This window comes from Sander vitreus, chromosome 14, assembly GCF_031162955.1.
Source record: "Sander vitreus isolate 19-12246 chromosome 14, sanVit1, whole genome shotgun sequence".
Lineage (NCBI taxonomy): Eukaryota > Metazoa > Chordata > Actinopteri > Perciformes > Percidae > Sander > Sander vitreus.
In genome coordinates, this window is record NC_135868.1 from 8,746,201 (window position 1) to 8,761,270 (window position 15,070).

Sequence of the window (15,070 nt, forward strand, 5' to 3'; positions counted from 1 at the left end):
CAGTTTATATAAAATATGTATATTATAATACTTTTATCTCCCCTCATCCAATAAAGATAATTCTTTATTAGTCCCACAGTGGGGAAACTTGTCATTTTTCAGCAAAATGGGCAAAGTCTGGCTAAAAAAGGTACCAGATAAACAAGAGTGAGCTCAGTGATCCTTAATTACAAATAGAAGTCATTGAAAGGTGTGTGCTTAAACACAAGGGAAGAACTTTCCTGTTTATTCAACCGCTTAACTAGTTTCAGCACCTCAGACCAGATCATCCCTCTAGGAGACAGATAATTATTATATGCTGGATGAGCTTTTGAAATCCCAATTTTTTTTTAAACAAATCAGCTCCAGCCATCGAGCTAAGGTGTGCATTTTAGTAGGTAAATAGGCAGCAGGCGCCTAAGGCTTAGAGGATTTTGTGTGATTGACTGTGTGATAAAGTCAGTCAGAGCTAAGGGGCAGAGAGGAGAGACCTGCCAATCAACCTGCACACCGTCAACCAACACATCTAACAGGCCTCAAGGCTTACATGAGGAATGGTATTAAAAAGGCTTCAGTGATAACATGGAAAATTAAACCTGCTTCTAATGAGAGTGTGTATTGTGCTTTAATCATGCTATTGGAGAGATTAAATTAAGTCTTGGAGGTTTAACTTTCCCTCCAATCTGTGGTTATCAAAGTGGTTCGGACAAGGCTCTGTTGTTTTCCAGTGACGTAGCTGCCTGTTGGACACAAGCAACATCAGTCCGTGGCCACAGTTGGTTCTGTTAAAGCCAAACATCAATATCTGTATTGAAAGGTTTATGAAGTGGAAGTAGAAGGAGTTATTTTGGGCATTCAGGGTTCAAAAAGTCCCCTTTAACAATGTTAATTTTGCCTAGCAAGGCTTGGATGGACATATAACTGGTTAAATCATCTGTACAAATGATACCTGGGGCAGTAATTTAGCTCTTCGGTAAAAAGTCAAAGATAAAAACATAAGGAGACTGCTAACAGCGAGCAGAAGCTAACAATAATGTTTTGTAGGAAACTGATGATACATTGACCAGTTTCTGTTGACTTTTAAATTCGGGATCAATTAACAACTATTTCTTTGAAGTAATATCTATCCATGAATGAGCGCCAACACAAGTTAGTATACGATTAACCAAGATAACAGGCTTAAGTTTCCCAAACATTTTTGGCTGTCTAGCTGTCTTTTTTTCCTGACATTTTACTTTTTCAAACTCTTCTAAGTCAAGTTGACCTCAACACATCTCTCTTTTAATTAAAGTTAATGAAAAAGTATTGTTTTTTTGGGAGCAAATGCAATCCTCTTTAATCCCAACGATAGCTGAAAACATCTGGGACATAAAGCATGGGATGTCTGAGAAGAGTTGTGCTACTTATTCAATTTTGGTGAAGTTTACAACTGTGGTGATTTGTTTTGCAATGACAAAGCTTTTGCAATTTGTTGTAGCTTCTCCGCCATAGCAGCATCGGATAAGATTCAGTAATTGGTTTTACCAAACTAATGGACAAAAAGCTAGAATAAGTAAAGCTGATGGCCATAATACAAAATATATAGTAAAGAAAGAATTATCCAAAAGACTAGAGTGTCTTCTTCCTCTTTGAAACTCTAAGTAATACTGCCTCACACTATTTGTGGAGATAATTTGTGTTGACGTGAAATCCAAACCCTGACCTTTGCTCCTCAAAACTCAGTCTTGTTTACTACTGCTAGTCTTTGTGCAGCAGTATTAATGACAGGTTGCAGAGCGTTGACTCACACTGCATGCAGTGTAAATGGGCCAAGAGCCGATGGAGCTGAAGGGAAAACAACCATTTTCTTGTTGTCAAGTGACACTCACTTGTTTCCCAAATGATTACGGAGACTGATGCAGGCTTCCGAGACTAATAATCCCCTCTCATGTTACTCTAAGGCCTCCCGCAGAGAACGGTTTCTGCATGTCCTTCACCATGTGTGTGTAGTCATGCATGCATGCGCTCTCCTCGGGTTTGCATGCGAACCCAGCAGTGCAAATCCAGATTGGCGACTGGTTGTTTTCTCTTCATGTGGTGTGGGGCTCTGGTATATAAAGGCACACTGAGGTTTTGGTGCTCTCTGGCTCTTTGGCTGTTTGGTTTGATGCTGCGGCCTTGTCCTTGGGTGACCCTCCTGGGAGGGTGAGCTGCCCCCCCCCATCCTTCGAGGCCTCTGAGCTGGGACCGTGTGGGACAGATGCCTGGAGCTCTCAACCACACAAAGAGCCTCCACACATGGACAAGCTTTGTACCGTCTTTTATCAATCTGCTCTTAGAGGCCTGTTTTTCATCTCAGTCTGCTGCTCTTGATTTCCTCTTTCTTCTTCGGCTCTGAAAGGTGTGTCTGTTTCACGCCGTCAATTTCTCCTCAGTTTCCTCTGACTCGGGCGCTGAGGTCACAGTGTTCAAAGATGGGTTGGGTTCAGAGTTCAAAAATCTCTGTCGAGCTTCTTATCTACTCCTACCAGACGGCCTTTTCATTCCTCACTTCCTGACTTCATGAGGCCTGCTCCTTGTATGGGCCTTTCCTCCATTCACTGTGTCATACCCATAGATCCAATCTGCTCATTGGTGCTATAAAGAGGTAGGGGTGCAACAAAAGGATTAATAAACTCCCACACAACTCAAGGAAGTGCTCCGATAGTCGTTTATGGGATGTAAGGGTGTGCCATCTACCTTGATAAAAGTCCCCTTTTGGAAGTAACCAGGTTATGTGAAATGAATGGCTTCTTTGTTTGCCTGGGACATATTTTCTTGGCCTAATCATGCGCATGACAATCTCAGCACCAGATAAGTGAGTTATTTCTTCCTGGAGCAAGCCAGCTCCTTCAGACGCCCGTCTGCTCGCCATTGTCGCAGTTGTGATAAATCGCTGGCCCATGAGGTTTGACCGGAGGGGGCGATGTCATAAATCAGTTGTACCAAAAGTGATCTGCTCTGCTGTGGTGTGTGCATTCTGAAATGACTTTCTCCCCTTGAAAGTTTTAAAGGAGAGAATGGGATGAAGTAGCAGAAGAGGGAGCTTTGCTGAAAGTAATTTTTTAGCCATAGAGATGGCAACTACTTAATTTTACATTTAAATTGCCATTTTTAATCCAACCAACTGTCCTAAACCAAAAGAGATTCAGTTTCACATCATAGAAAACAAAGAAAATCCGTAAATATTCGAATTTAAAAACCAAAGCAAGTGGATTTTTGGCCTGTTTGGTCGGTCCACAACTTTAATCCAGACTGAAATATCTCAACAACTAATGGATGGATTGCCATGAAATTTGGTTCAGACATCCATGCTGTACTTTAGTGCTTATTAGCAAATGTTAGCATGCTAACATGCCAAACTAGGATGGTAAACATTACGTTTGGATGGCAGCAAGCATTCTGATATGCCTAAGTACAGCCTCACAGAGCTGCTAGCATGGCTGTAGACTCAGTGTTGTTCTCTATTGGTTTATGCTTACATTTATTACATTTATGCTTTCATTGATTACATTTCTCATTTCACATTATCCTCTTATTTTCTTAGGACTGTCTCGTGATATTTTCTTCGAAAGTACACACCAAAATGTCAGACACATATTTCAACATCAAGTTCTTTTCAGATAATCATGCCACCGGATTAAGAAGCCGCTTTGATCAGAGAGGATGAACGATTATCCTTTTTAGTGCTAAAATCAGTGTTCTCTTTTTAATGCTCCTCATTAATCCCACTTTCTGTTTGGGTTTAGCCACTTGGACGTGTTACGGAGATGGCTGAAAGCCTCACAGGATTCACGAGTTAATTACCTGCATTAATTAGTTTGGCACTTTAATAGGCTGGTGCAGGAACATTATCAAGCAGTTCTGGTCCACAACACTGCGAGAGACATCGTTGTACTGTGATTCAGCAAAGCAGAGAAGGGCAGGTTACTACAGAGCAGAAACATCCTACATTTAGGAGATGCAGTCATTTTCAAAATACCACTCTTACTTAATATACTGTAGGAGTGATAGCATTGTTATATTGGTGCCCTTGAAAGGCACTCAGTCAAAAGGTTAACCTGTGCTGACTGAGCTAAAGGTAGAAACCGTTTACTGTCAGCATCCAGATGGATGGATAAGGGCACAAAAAAGGAGATGAAGAGATGTGAATATGGAGATGGAGGGATGAAATAAAGTGCCACTTTGACTGCAATGTCATTATTGTCACCTTCTTTTATAAGCTGACCTTTGGTGAAAAGCCTCGTTAGGCTTATTGATTTGTGTCAGCAGGCACATAAGCAGGGGGAAGTGGTCGGTTGCGGGTGTACGTGACCAATGAAAAGGTGTGACATGATGAATTACTTTTAAACACACACAAGGTGCCAACTCACCCTTAGACAATATTGCAGAAATGAACAATGCCAGGGCTGAAAACAATGACATAACGTTTTATACTCAAACCTTTCAGTGACAACTTGAGGCCTGAGTGGAAGCATCTGCTATTGGTACCGTGTATTTCTCCACTTATTTCAGTTTTTTTTTTCTAAGTGGGTTTTATGTCTTATTTTAATATGGCAAATGCAGGCAAACTGTCAAACCGATGATCAGAGCTTTGAAGTCGTACTTGTATTGCACCTTTCGACAAGTGCTTTACATAAAAAAGGGATGGACAAGATAAAAGGAAACTCAACGCACTATAAAAAGAAATAAATAGGATTTAAAAATAATAAATTGATTTAAAATAGAATGGACATTTGTTGCACATATGCGGTGCATAAAAACAACAATGCTGCTTCTTCAAGTTTAGTTTTGACTTTGACACTATGTCTGGAGGAAAATGTACTTTGTCATTTAACCATTCAGAGCTTTATTAACTAATAGAAGTATTTCAAAATCAATTATTTGACACACAGAAATCCTAAACTAAATGTTTTCAATGCAACGCACTGCCCATCAGTATGTAAAATCAAGAGTGCCTATAACAAACTCATGAGGTAGTTGTTGACGTTATGACGACACCTTTTAAATGACTCTGAAGTAAAGCTTCAAGGTCCTACCTGCCAAAACCTGAGCCTGCCAGGATGCTAAGTAAACACGGTATTGCTGAATGAGCCATGAGTCACTCACCAGAACAACGTAGGAGCGTTAACAAGGCATCTATTTGGCTCCTCAGGGCGCTAGTTTAAACCTGATCCCTCTTTAGTTTGCTCTGCCTCCTCCATGAAGGAATCCTAAGAGTCTATCACCTGAGTGGGAACAAATGTTTGCTTAGTCGCCCAGGCTCTTCATGATGTCATCGCTCTCTGAAAAGGGCTGCCATTGCCACTGCCATGCAAGCGCCAACCCCTTTGGATGCGGTAAATATTTACCCACCAGCAATTATAGCTGCACCGAGCGGCCTCAGAGCAACAGCCTGCTGGGTAAACAGAGGGCGGAGATGGGAAAATAAATGAGCAGTGTGCATCTGGCAGCGGCTGCGAGGAGCCACTGATGGGACAAGTACTACTCAAAGCAGTGACATGTACCTGTGGAAAAGGTCACCGAGGTCTTTGGCAGACACCTAGCTGCCATCTGCAATGTGACAGCTGAGTCCAGACATCCCCCTTACCATCAGCACACAGGCTCAACCCGCAGGGACAGCAGCCGGGCTAAAGTGACCTTTTACCAAGCATCATTTAGTGAACCGCTAGCTTTCTATCTGCTGTGTCTTACATGCTCTGGTTTTCACAGCCTTTTAAAAAAATATATAAACACATTTTATGTAGCAAACAATGAAAATAAAATATGTACAAGTTGGTAACACAGCTCTCAAGCCTTGCAAATAAAACTAGAGAAACTAAGGTACTTAAAAGTACTTATAGGTTATCCAGATTGCAGAAATTTGCATCACAATTGAGTCATAACTCAGTCAAATCTGAAAACGCAGACATACACATATTTTTATATTCCGTGTGACTTACACTCCCCGGGGATATCGTTAGCTCCAATGTCCACTGCAAATAAATGTCCATAAATGTGTTTAAAATGTCAATATAGGACGCTTGTTATAAGTCTAGAACCTGCCTGAGAATCATCACGTTTTTTAAGTTTACTTCAGTATCAAAGTATTCAGCGATAGTTGACTGTATAACTATGAGTGTACCACCAACAGGAACTGCTAATAGGTAATATTGCATCTAAATGGTGATAATTTGCTAAAATGTAAACAAATATAGGCTTTAAAAAAAGCCGTGCTCAAGCTACTTTAATTAACTGACTCAATGGCAACATAAAACTTCCTCTTTCCAACCCCTAAAGCCCCTAAAATATGGAAATTGTAGTTCCAAAAACATGGCGCATGATTATCCTCCAAATCGAAGTAAGACAGTTACAAAATCCATTTTCACACTTTTGATAGTAATAAGGGTTAGAAGGGGGCAGTTTTTCCCAATAATGAACGTGTTCATAGTGCTATACAGCCAGATGCTACATCCATGAACATATGACAGTAACTTGGTGTCTATCACTGCACTGTATGCACTATAAAGTAGAGCAAACATATTTTTACCAGTGTTAACAGCCTGAAGTGTGCGAGCAACAGTGCGTGAGAAGAGCCCAAAGCAGCGAGGCTATTTATTCCTCCGCTGGTTTATTTCAGACATGTTTTAAAGCCAACGGTGTACCTTTCAGCTCTGACCCCACAGGCCCTGTTGGGATGATGTATGCACGGACAGGAATGCCAACAATGAAGACCTTAAATCACCACGGCCTTGTTCAGATTGGAGTTATGAGAACCATATGGACTACTGTTAGTCAGACTCCAGCTCAGATGAATGGCATTCCTTTCCATACTAGGCGACGTACTTTCATTTTCCGTTCCCCTCACTTTCCACCTCTGTTACCTTTTTTCATAAATCTCTTTTGCAAACCCCCCCACCCTCCTCCTCCTCCTCTCCATTGCTGCTGCTGCTTCCTCAGAAACATTAATCCTGTTCTGAGCTGGCTGAGGCTGCAGCTCCTACTGCTCACGCTCAGATAAATGTACAAGAAATTGTATTAGGATATTAACTTGGCTACACGGCGAGTCATGAGTGGATACTGGGATTTAAGTCTTCACCTCTCCGGAAACTCTCCCTTCTGCCAGGAATCCATGAGTATAGTTCCTATTTCGGAGCCCTATTAATGAACCCAGTGTGGCTATGGTGGTGCGTGGGGGCAGAAGAGGAGCACTGGGCTCAGGGAAGGACATTCCTAGCATTTCTCTGTCTGTCTGACGCAGCAAGGAGGTCTGCTTTTAGTGGGACGATGGCGCTGGGGGTAGAGGATGGAAAAACTGGGATTAGGAGGTGTGGAGGGACTGATGAGTCACTGACGGGAAAAGAGGGAAAATGTGGTAAAAAAAAATGTCATGGGCAGTATGTGTTTGTTTTCGGGGTTTTTTCCAAGCAGTAATCACCCCATTATTCTAAAGCCCGTCTGCACCACAGTGTTAATATTTCAAAGGTGTGTTAAATCCTACAGTACAAATGCCAGGGTTGTTCATCAATACCAATGACCCAATGATTACTTCACCAGGTCTGAACGCTCACAATCCAGCCAGTACTACGATAAAATTCTCTTCTCATATCTCCCTTTTAAATCATAAAACAATTCAGATGAAGTCCTTGCCTGGGTTTAAAGTCCTTCACTGTTTTTTTACAAAGTGCTGCTGAAGTTTTACTTTTGCTCATTTTAATCGCTCAACTGAACCACATTTAGTTTTATGTTTTCTTTAGTTTTTATTAGTTTAACTGCAGGATTGTGAGATTCTTTTTGTTCCCTTGGTGGGAATATAAGCCACCAGTTTTAAGTTCCGTATTCACAGTGAACTCTTGCTCTTTATATTGTGCCAGGATTCGCTGCTTTATATCGTTGTAAATTGAATAGTTTTGGCTTTTGGACTGTTGGTCGGACAAAACGAGATTTAAAGACTTCACTTTGGGCTCTGAGAAATTGTGATAGGCATTTTGTGGAATTTTCTGTCATTTTATTGACAAAACCAGTAATCAGTCACTTGAAAAAAGAATCAATAATGAAGATTATTGTCGGTTAGAGCCCTGTTTAAGTTTTGTTATTTTTGCCCCATGTCCAAAAGTCTGAGAGCTGGGTGGCAGGAGGATTGTGTCTGTAATTTGTCTTGAGCACTGCTGTGCCCCGGGTGGGTTTGTTTTTTTTAGTCAGCAGTTCTGATTGTTTGTTTCTCCCCCCTGCTGTGATTGGACAGGTGGTGACCCCGACCAGAGTGGGACAGTCCTACACCTTCAGCCCAGGCCAGCACAACCAGCAGGACCTCTATGATGTCCCACCCAGTAGATCACAGGGGGTACGTGTAGCTTGTTTCCACGGCATGTACAGTTTACCCTTATGACCTATTCTGCCTACTTATACATCTGATATTAAAGTCTAATGTAAGTCTAATAATGCAGTTACCCACCACTGTACATTCTGATTGAGTTCAAAAGGGCATTTTGGGTGATTTGGTGATGGTTTTTCCAGTGTTTAAACACATTTTGATTTTAATTTAATTATTATTTAACTAATGCCTATTTAAGGTTCACTGTGGGGGAATTACATAACTCAAAACCTATTTTAAAGTTTCAAAAATAATCCAAATTACATTCCTACCAAACAGAAATTAATGGAAGGCAATGGTAGGAAAAATGCATCCAAAAATGTCGAGGTGTATCATGCAAATACACTGGTTTGGTTCTTTACTTTGTGAAAGCTTAAATGGATCCTGTGTTTTTCATCAAATCAGTCATAGTTTTGATGATAAAATAAATTCAAACAAATAAAAATGTCAGTAGTCGACACAGCAGGAATAGTTTGAGGCGAATGCAGCAGGAGAATTGTATTTGTCACTTCTTTGATCTTCAGCATGTTCAGCGTTTTAATGCCACATATTCTGTTCTCTGCAGTGACCTTATTTTCTCAGAAAGGCTCCTCGACAGTGGTTTTGTCCTGCCATCTTTTTTTTTAGCTGATAAACCCTGCAGTTTTATGGCATGTTGCATTATTTAAAGCAAAACAAGTGGAGCTTCTAGAAAATAAAAGGCTGTAATTTACTTTAACCAAATAAAAAGTGATGTGCTCAGAACCCATACCATACGTAAACCCTTATTTGGTGTTTATTTCATTTTCTGTTCATGTTTCAGGTGTACGATATTCCACCTGGTCAGATGTTTCCTGGTGCCAGAAACCAAGGAGTTTATGATGTTCCTCCGTCTCAAATGGACCTCAGGATACAAGGCGTTTACGACATACCTCCCTCTTCACAAGGGGTAAGAGAACATTTCAGCAACTGGTACATCTTCCACCATGATGATTAGTCAGACACTGCGTTTATTTCAGTCAAATAAAGTTAGATTTAAGGAAGTGGTGGCTGCTTAAGTTATTTATTGATACGGTTCCTAGTATTTCTCTTAATTGTCTGCAATAAATGAATAATACGTCAAATGTCATATTTAAGACATTCTTGCGGCGGCACTAAATGAAAGCTTTGCCTGCCAGGAGAGTTAAACCAAAAACTTCATGAGTAGTTCTGTGTCTGAACTCAAAAAAGTCAAGGACATAACTCTTCTCTTTCCAAACCCTCTAAGATTTCATCAGACTTCCAGACCCGAGCAGGCAGAGAGCCATCAGTTTGTTTGTAATAACCTGAAATATGCTGCGACCTGTTATTTGCGTCATTCTTAATCACAGTTTTGGACAGGCTTCTCTAACTGTAAAGAGTGCATTTCAAGGCTGATGGAAATCACTTTTTTATTCACCCACTGCGCTCCCATCATGCTCTGTGCCATAAACGTCACACTCTCTGCTCAGTCAAGTTAGTGGGAGGTTAAAGCTTTATGTTATACTGCATTAGAGGAAGGGATCAAAGCAAGAAACTATGAGGTTTTAAATGTGGAGATAGCAGAAGGTCTTTCACTTCCTCAGTGTCTAACTGCAGTACAAACTGTATCCGGTGAAAACCCGCCGACATTCAGTGTGTTTACAGTAGACTTCTTCCAGCAAGCTGATTTCTTAAAAGTCATGTAAACATTTCCTGATCGTAGTAAGGGAGTTAAGAAACCCAATTTCCCCAGGTAGATTTTCTCCTGGACAATGATGGTGTGGGTTTCTATCTTATTGCTTTCTACAAGTAAAAGACTGAGAAAGTAACAGCACAGAGACTGAATGACAGGAGAGATTATAACATGGAGTGGAGTGATGCCTCCTTGTATTTAAAATAATTAAATCCGAAGTCAGACTAAAAAGTCGCCTCTAGAAGTCTAAATAAGTCATAAATATTTCACGATTTATGAAATTCAGACACAATCATGCTATGAGAAATAGCTCTGCTCTGTCTGTGGCTTGTCTCTTTTACAGTCTACAGTTAAAAATTAGAAAGCCATGGTTTCAGTATAATGTCAGGGGGCTGATGGGTTCTCTTGATGAATGACTAGAAGAAACTTGAGTTGTGTTTTAGAAAGGGAACCTTTAGTGTGGCTGATTTTAATTGTAAAGCCTGGGACAGAAGTTTTTTTGTTTGCAAAGTAATGTTCATGTCAACACCATTTTTTTATGTCTTATAAGTCCATGTGGGCTGGGCACTTGTATGTGCATAACACAATAAATAAAACAAACGGTGATTGTGCTCCATGATTTTGAATTTGCACTGGATGTAAAACTGATTGTCCTTTCCTGCAGGTCTACTCGGTGCCTCCCTGCAGGACCAACCCCGCCCTGCAGGAGGGAAACTACGACTTCCCGCAGCCTCTCAAGCACAAGCAGGAAGGAATCTACGACGTACCGCCACCTGCCCTCACCAAACCCACCCAGAGTCCCCAGTCGCATTATGATTTCCCTCCTAGCGTGGAGACTCCTGCTCATCATCAACACCCAAATACCAACAGCAACGAAGGCATTTATGACGTGCCTCCACCCGCCCTTCATTTAGGGGCAGGGTCCCAGAGGGACATATATGACATCCCCCGGGGCATGCAGCCCTCCCAGCACAGACCCTCGCCCACCGACAGAGACGGAAGCAAAGGCATATACGACATCCCCGCTCAGGATGCTCGTGCAGTAGCAGACGTGACAGACGGTGTGAACCGCCTGTCAATCTCCAGCACCGGCAGCACACGCAGCAGCATGTCCACCTCCTCGTCCTCCACGGGCTCCAGCTCTGAGGGCCGCCTGGCTCTGGATGTGGACGCTGCTGTGCAGAGGTTGTACCGCCTGCAGCAGGCCGTGGAGGCCTCAGTCGGGGCTTTACATTCTATGGCAGCTTCCCCTCACTGGAGAACTTTCCCCTTCATGGAGCAGCATGCTAATGACATCCGCACAGTGCTAGACAGGGTCCGGGCTGCCCTGGGGGACTTTGTTGTGTTTGGTAGAGGGGCTGCAGCGAACGCCACAGCTCTATCAGACTCCAGCCTGCACAGTAAGCTGAGACGGCAGCTGGGACGCCTGGAGGACTCGCAACAGATCCTCCTGCAGATCTACCAAGTCCTGGAGAACTGCAGCTGGGCTCTGAATGCCCTAGCGTCCTCTGGCAAGCACCATAACAAGAGCGATGACCTGGATCGCTTCGTCATGGTTTCCAGGACGGTTCCCGATGACACCAAGCAGCTGGCCTCCACGATAGGCAGCAGTGCTGAGCTGCTGTTCAGGCGGACGCACATGAACGGGTCTCTCTCTACCGGGAGCACACCTGATGAGAACATGATCCACCCGCTCACCTCCCCTTCCTCTGATAACGACAACTACGGAGGCAAAACCAAACCCTTCCCCGTGCCCTCCAGCCAAGACAAAGACAACATGAATAGCGAGAAGTGTGTGAAAAGCTGGATGGAGGACTACGATTATGTACATCTGCAGGTAAATCCTCAGTGAGAAAAAGTGTTGAGTTTGAAGTGTTTTGTTTAAAAATGAGAACATTTTGTGTCGTCAAGCAAGCAAGTGTTGCTTTTAGCCCATTGATTCTCAAAGTCCCATTACTCAAATGGAAATCCTGGACTATTTTGTGACTTGACCCATCACTTCAGCCGTGGGTGGCAATTTCCGGAACCCAAGTATTGTGAGATGCCTCAGTCAGCTCATCTCTTTATTTTACCCATGGTCCATTTGGGGCATTTTAACCAAAATGTCCTTTTTTATACTAAAAGATATATTTATAGAAATGGGTAAATCCTTCACTTAGGGGCTTTAATATACGGCCTGTCTTGTTTCTGTGAAATCGTCATGTCAATTTTACATATACTGTAAATATAGCCTTTATACCGAAGATATGATGTCCTGCGATTTTCAATCCCTCTGTTTAAGTCTCATTCCTTTATATTCTTTATGTCCACTGACTTTATATGAGTCTAATTCATGAAGGATGTATTGAAAGGTGAAAGCCGGGCTGTGTGAGTACCTTTGAATGCCTCTTCTCATCTACTCCGCTTCCTCCACAGGGCAAAGAAGACTTTGAACGTCAGCAGAAGGAGCTGTTGGACAAAGAAGACATTATCAAGCAGAGTCAAGTCCAGCTGGGCCAGGAACAGGTGAGCCTCTCGCTTTCTTTTTCAGACAATGAGTATGTTTACATGCACACCAATATTCCACTATAAATCCGAATATGACAATATTCTGAATTTGATACAGGTCATGTAAACAGCATATTCTGGTTTGATATTCCGAATAAGGCCTTTTTCCGAATATAGCATTTTCCGATTAAGACATGTTGCGTATTCCTGTATTATTCGGGTTTAGAGGCATTCTTTGGACATGTATACAGCACATTCGGAATATGCGTCTCAGTCAGGGTTTTTACCTCTTTTTTCCTCTTGCCTGTTTACGGCTTATGGTCAGCTCTGTGCATTAATATGGTTGCTGTACACAAACCACCCAGCCAACAGTTTGCAAGGCTGCAGACCCGATAAGAAGGAGAAACACTGCTACTTTTAAACATTATCAAAGCTTGGATATCAACAGGTTTTTGGATATGCGCACACATCGCTACGCCAAGCTTTTCAAGAAGCTGGTTGAAGGAATGAAAGAGGGACGCTGTGTTCGCACGGTCCAACAAGTCCACCACCGCTGGTAAACTTTGAAAAAAATAAAAAATAAATCGGGAATATTAGTGGAATATTCACTTTCATTAGCCATGTAAACAGCTTAGTTGGAATATCGTCTTTTTCGGAATAAGGGCACAAAACAGAATATTGTGTACATGTAAACGTATTGAGTGTTGCACTGGATTCTATATTATCAATCATACATATTTAAATATTCATATACCATCAGAGATACACACAGCCATTGACCTTTAGGGTCTCATAGGTGCAGTGACTTTGTGAGACAAACAGAGAGTCAAACATTTGGAGCCTTTTTTTGCAGCCAGATGCCACCTCATAGCCTTACACATGATAAAAACAAGCAGAAAATCCTCATATCTGAGAAGCTGGAACCCAAAACATTTGGCATTTTTACTTGAAAAATAACTGAAACGATTAAAATTACAAAAAGAATTCCACCACCTAACATGTACTATTTCCTTCTGATGTTACAAAGTACATTTACTCAAATACTGTCCTTAAGTACAAGTTTGAGGTATTTGTACTTAACTATTTCCTGTACTGTATACCACTCCACTACATTTTGGAAGCCAATATTGTACTTTTTACTCCACTACATTTATTTGATAGCTTTAGTTACTACTTACTTTACAGATTTATATTATTAATAGAACATACAAATCCACTAATAAATTATAGATGATATAATTTATATAGATATAGAAGGTAGTTATATTATAGATATAACTACCCAGCATTATCTAAATTACAATTAGATCCACCTTTACCAGCTGCAACAATAAAGAGATGCACACATTAATGCATCATTAATTATAATCCAGTAATATGATAGGATTCTAAAATGGGCTGTTCTGCATAGTGAGTACTTTTATTTTTGGTACTTTAAGTACTTTTTACTTTAGTAAAGTATTGTTTGCAGGACTTTTACTTATACAACAGTAACAGTATTTCTACACTGTAGTATTGCTACTTTTACTTCAGTAAAAGATCGGAGTACTTCTTTCACCGCTGTCCACGTTGATAAGCAAGCTCGGACACTAATCTCAGTCCTGTCCCCCTTCACAGATCAATCAGTTCAAGAAGCTGGAGCAGGATGTGATCAAACCGGTGGAGAACGACGTCACACAGTGGATTTCACACTCGGGCAAAACCTCGGCCTCCCCCTCGGAGTCCCCCTCCACCCACGTGTGCGCTCGGGACCGCCAGCTGCTCGGCTTCTACTCCGAGCAGTGCGAGCAGCACTTTGTTACGCTCCTCAGCGCCGTGGACGCCTTCTTCGGCTGTGTCAGCGCCGGGCAACCTCCTCGCATCTTCGTGGCGCACAGCAAGTTCGTCATCCTCAGCGCCCACAAACTGGTCTTCATCGGAGACACTCTGTCCAGGCAGGCCGCAGCACCTGATGTGGCCAACAGGGTGATGAACTCCAGTAACGTGTTGTGTGACTTGTTGAAGACGGTGGTGGCTGCCACTAAAACGGCCGCCCTGAACTACCCAAACACAGCTGCCATCCAGGAGATGGTGGACAGAGTCACGGATCTCTCACATCACGCTCAGCAGTTCAAAGAACAGCTGCTGCAACTGGCCAATTTGTGATTTCCAACCAGTACATTTCACCACAGACTCCATGTGTACATTAATCTAGCATAAATATATATATTTACAGTAAATATATATATATATATATATATATATATATATATATATTGCTCTTTGTCTTTAAGTTTTGGATGTTGTAAAAAGTCAGTTCTGTAAATATTTGCTCTATTTTTGTGTAGATTGTTTTATATTATGGTATGAATATATATATATATATATATATATATATATATGTAGATGCAGTATTGGTGTCTCTGTAGGAGTATGTAGACATTCATAACATTCCTGTCGCATATTATCAAGCACCTTATGAGATGTCCTGTGTTTTTCATTTTTACGTCTGTAGAGTGTCGATGTGTCTTACTGCTGAGTGTGACAGTAAATCTTGTAAATCATATTAATGTCGATGTGTG

The 15,070-nt window shown here is 41.6% G+C and overlaps 1 protein-coding gene across 1 annotated transcript in view; it reads left to right on the forward strand.

Moving 5' to 3' along the window:
• nedd9 (neural precursor cell expressed, developmentally down-regulated 9) overlaps window positions 1-14,738 on the forward strand; it is a 30,606-nt gene extending 15,868 nt beyond the window's left edge. Inside the window, exons 3-7 of the mRNA XM_078267750.1 lie at window positions 8,222-8,320; window positions 9,153-9,278; window positions 10,687-11,859; window positions 12,438-12,527; window positions 14,127-14,738. Of these exons, the coding sequence (XP_078123876.1) occupies window positions 8,222-8,320; window positions 9,153-9,278; window positions 10,687-11,859; window positions 12,438-12,527; window positions 14,127-14,654 (2,016 nt within the window). The 3' untranslated portion in view covers window positions 14,655-14,738. The remainder of the gene's footprint in view (window positions 1-8,221; window positions 8,321-9,152; window positions 9,279-10,686; window positions 11,860-12,437; window positions 12,528-14,126) is intronic.
• Window positions 14,739-15,070: the final 332 nt, after the last annotated feature.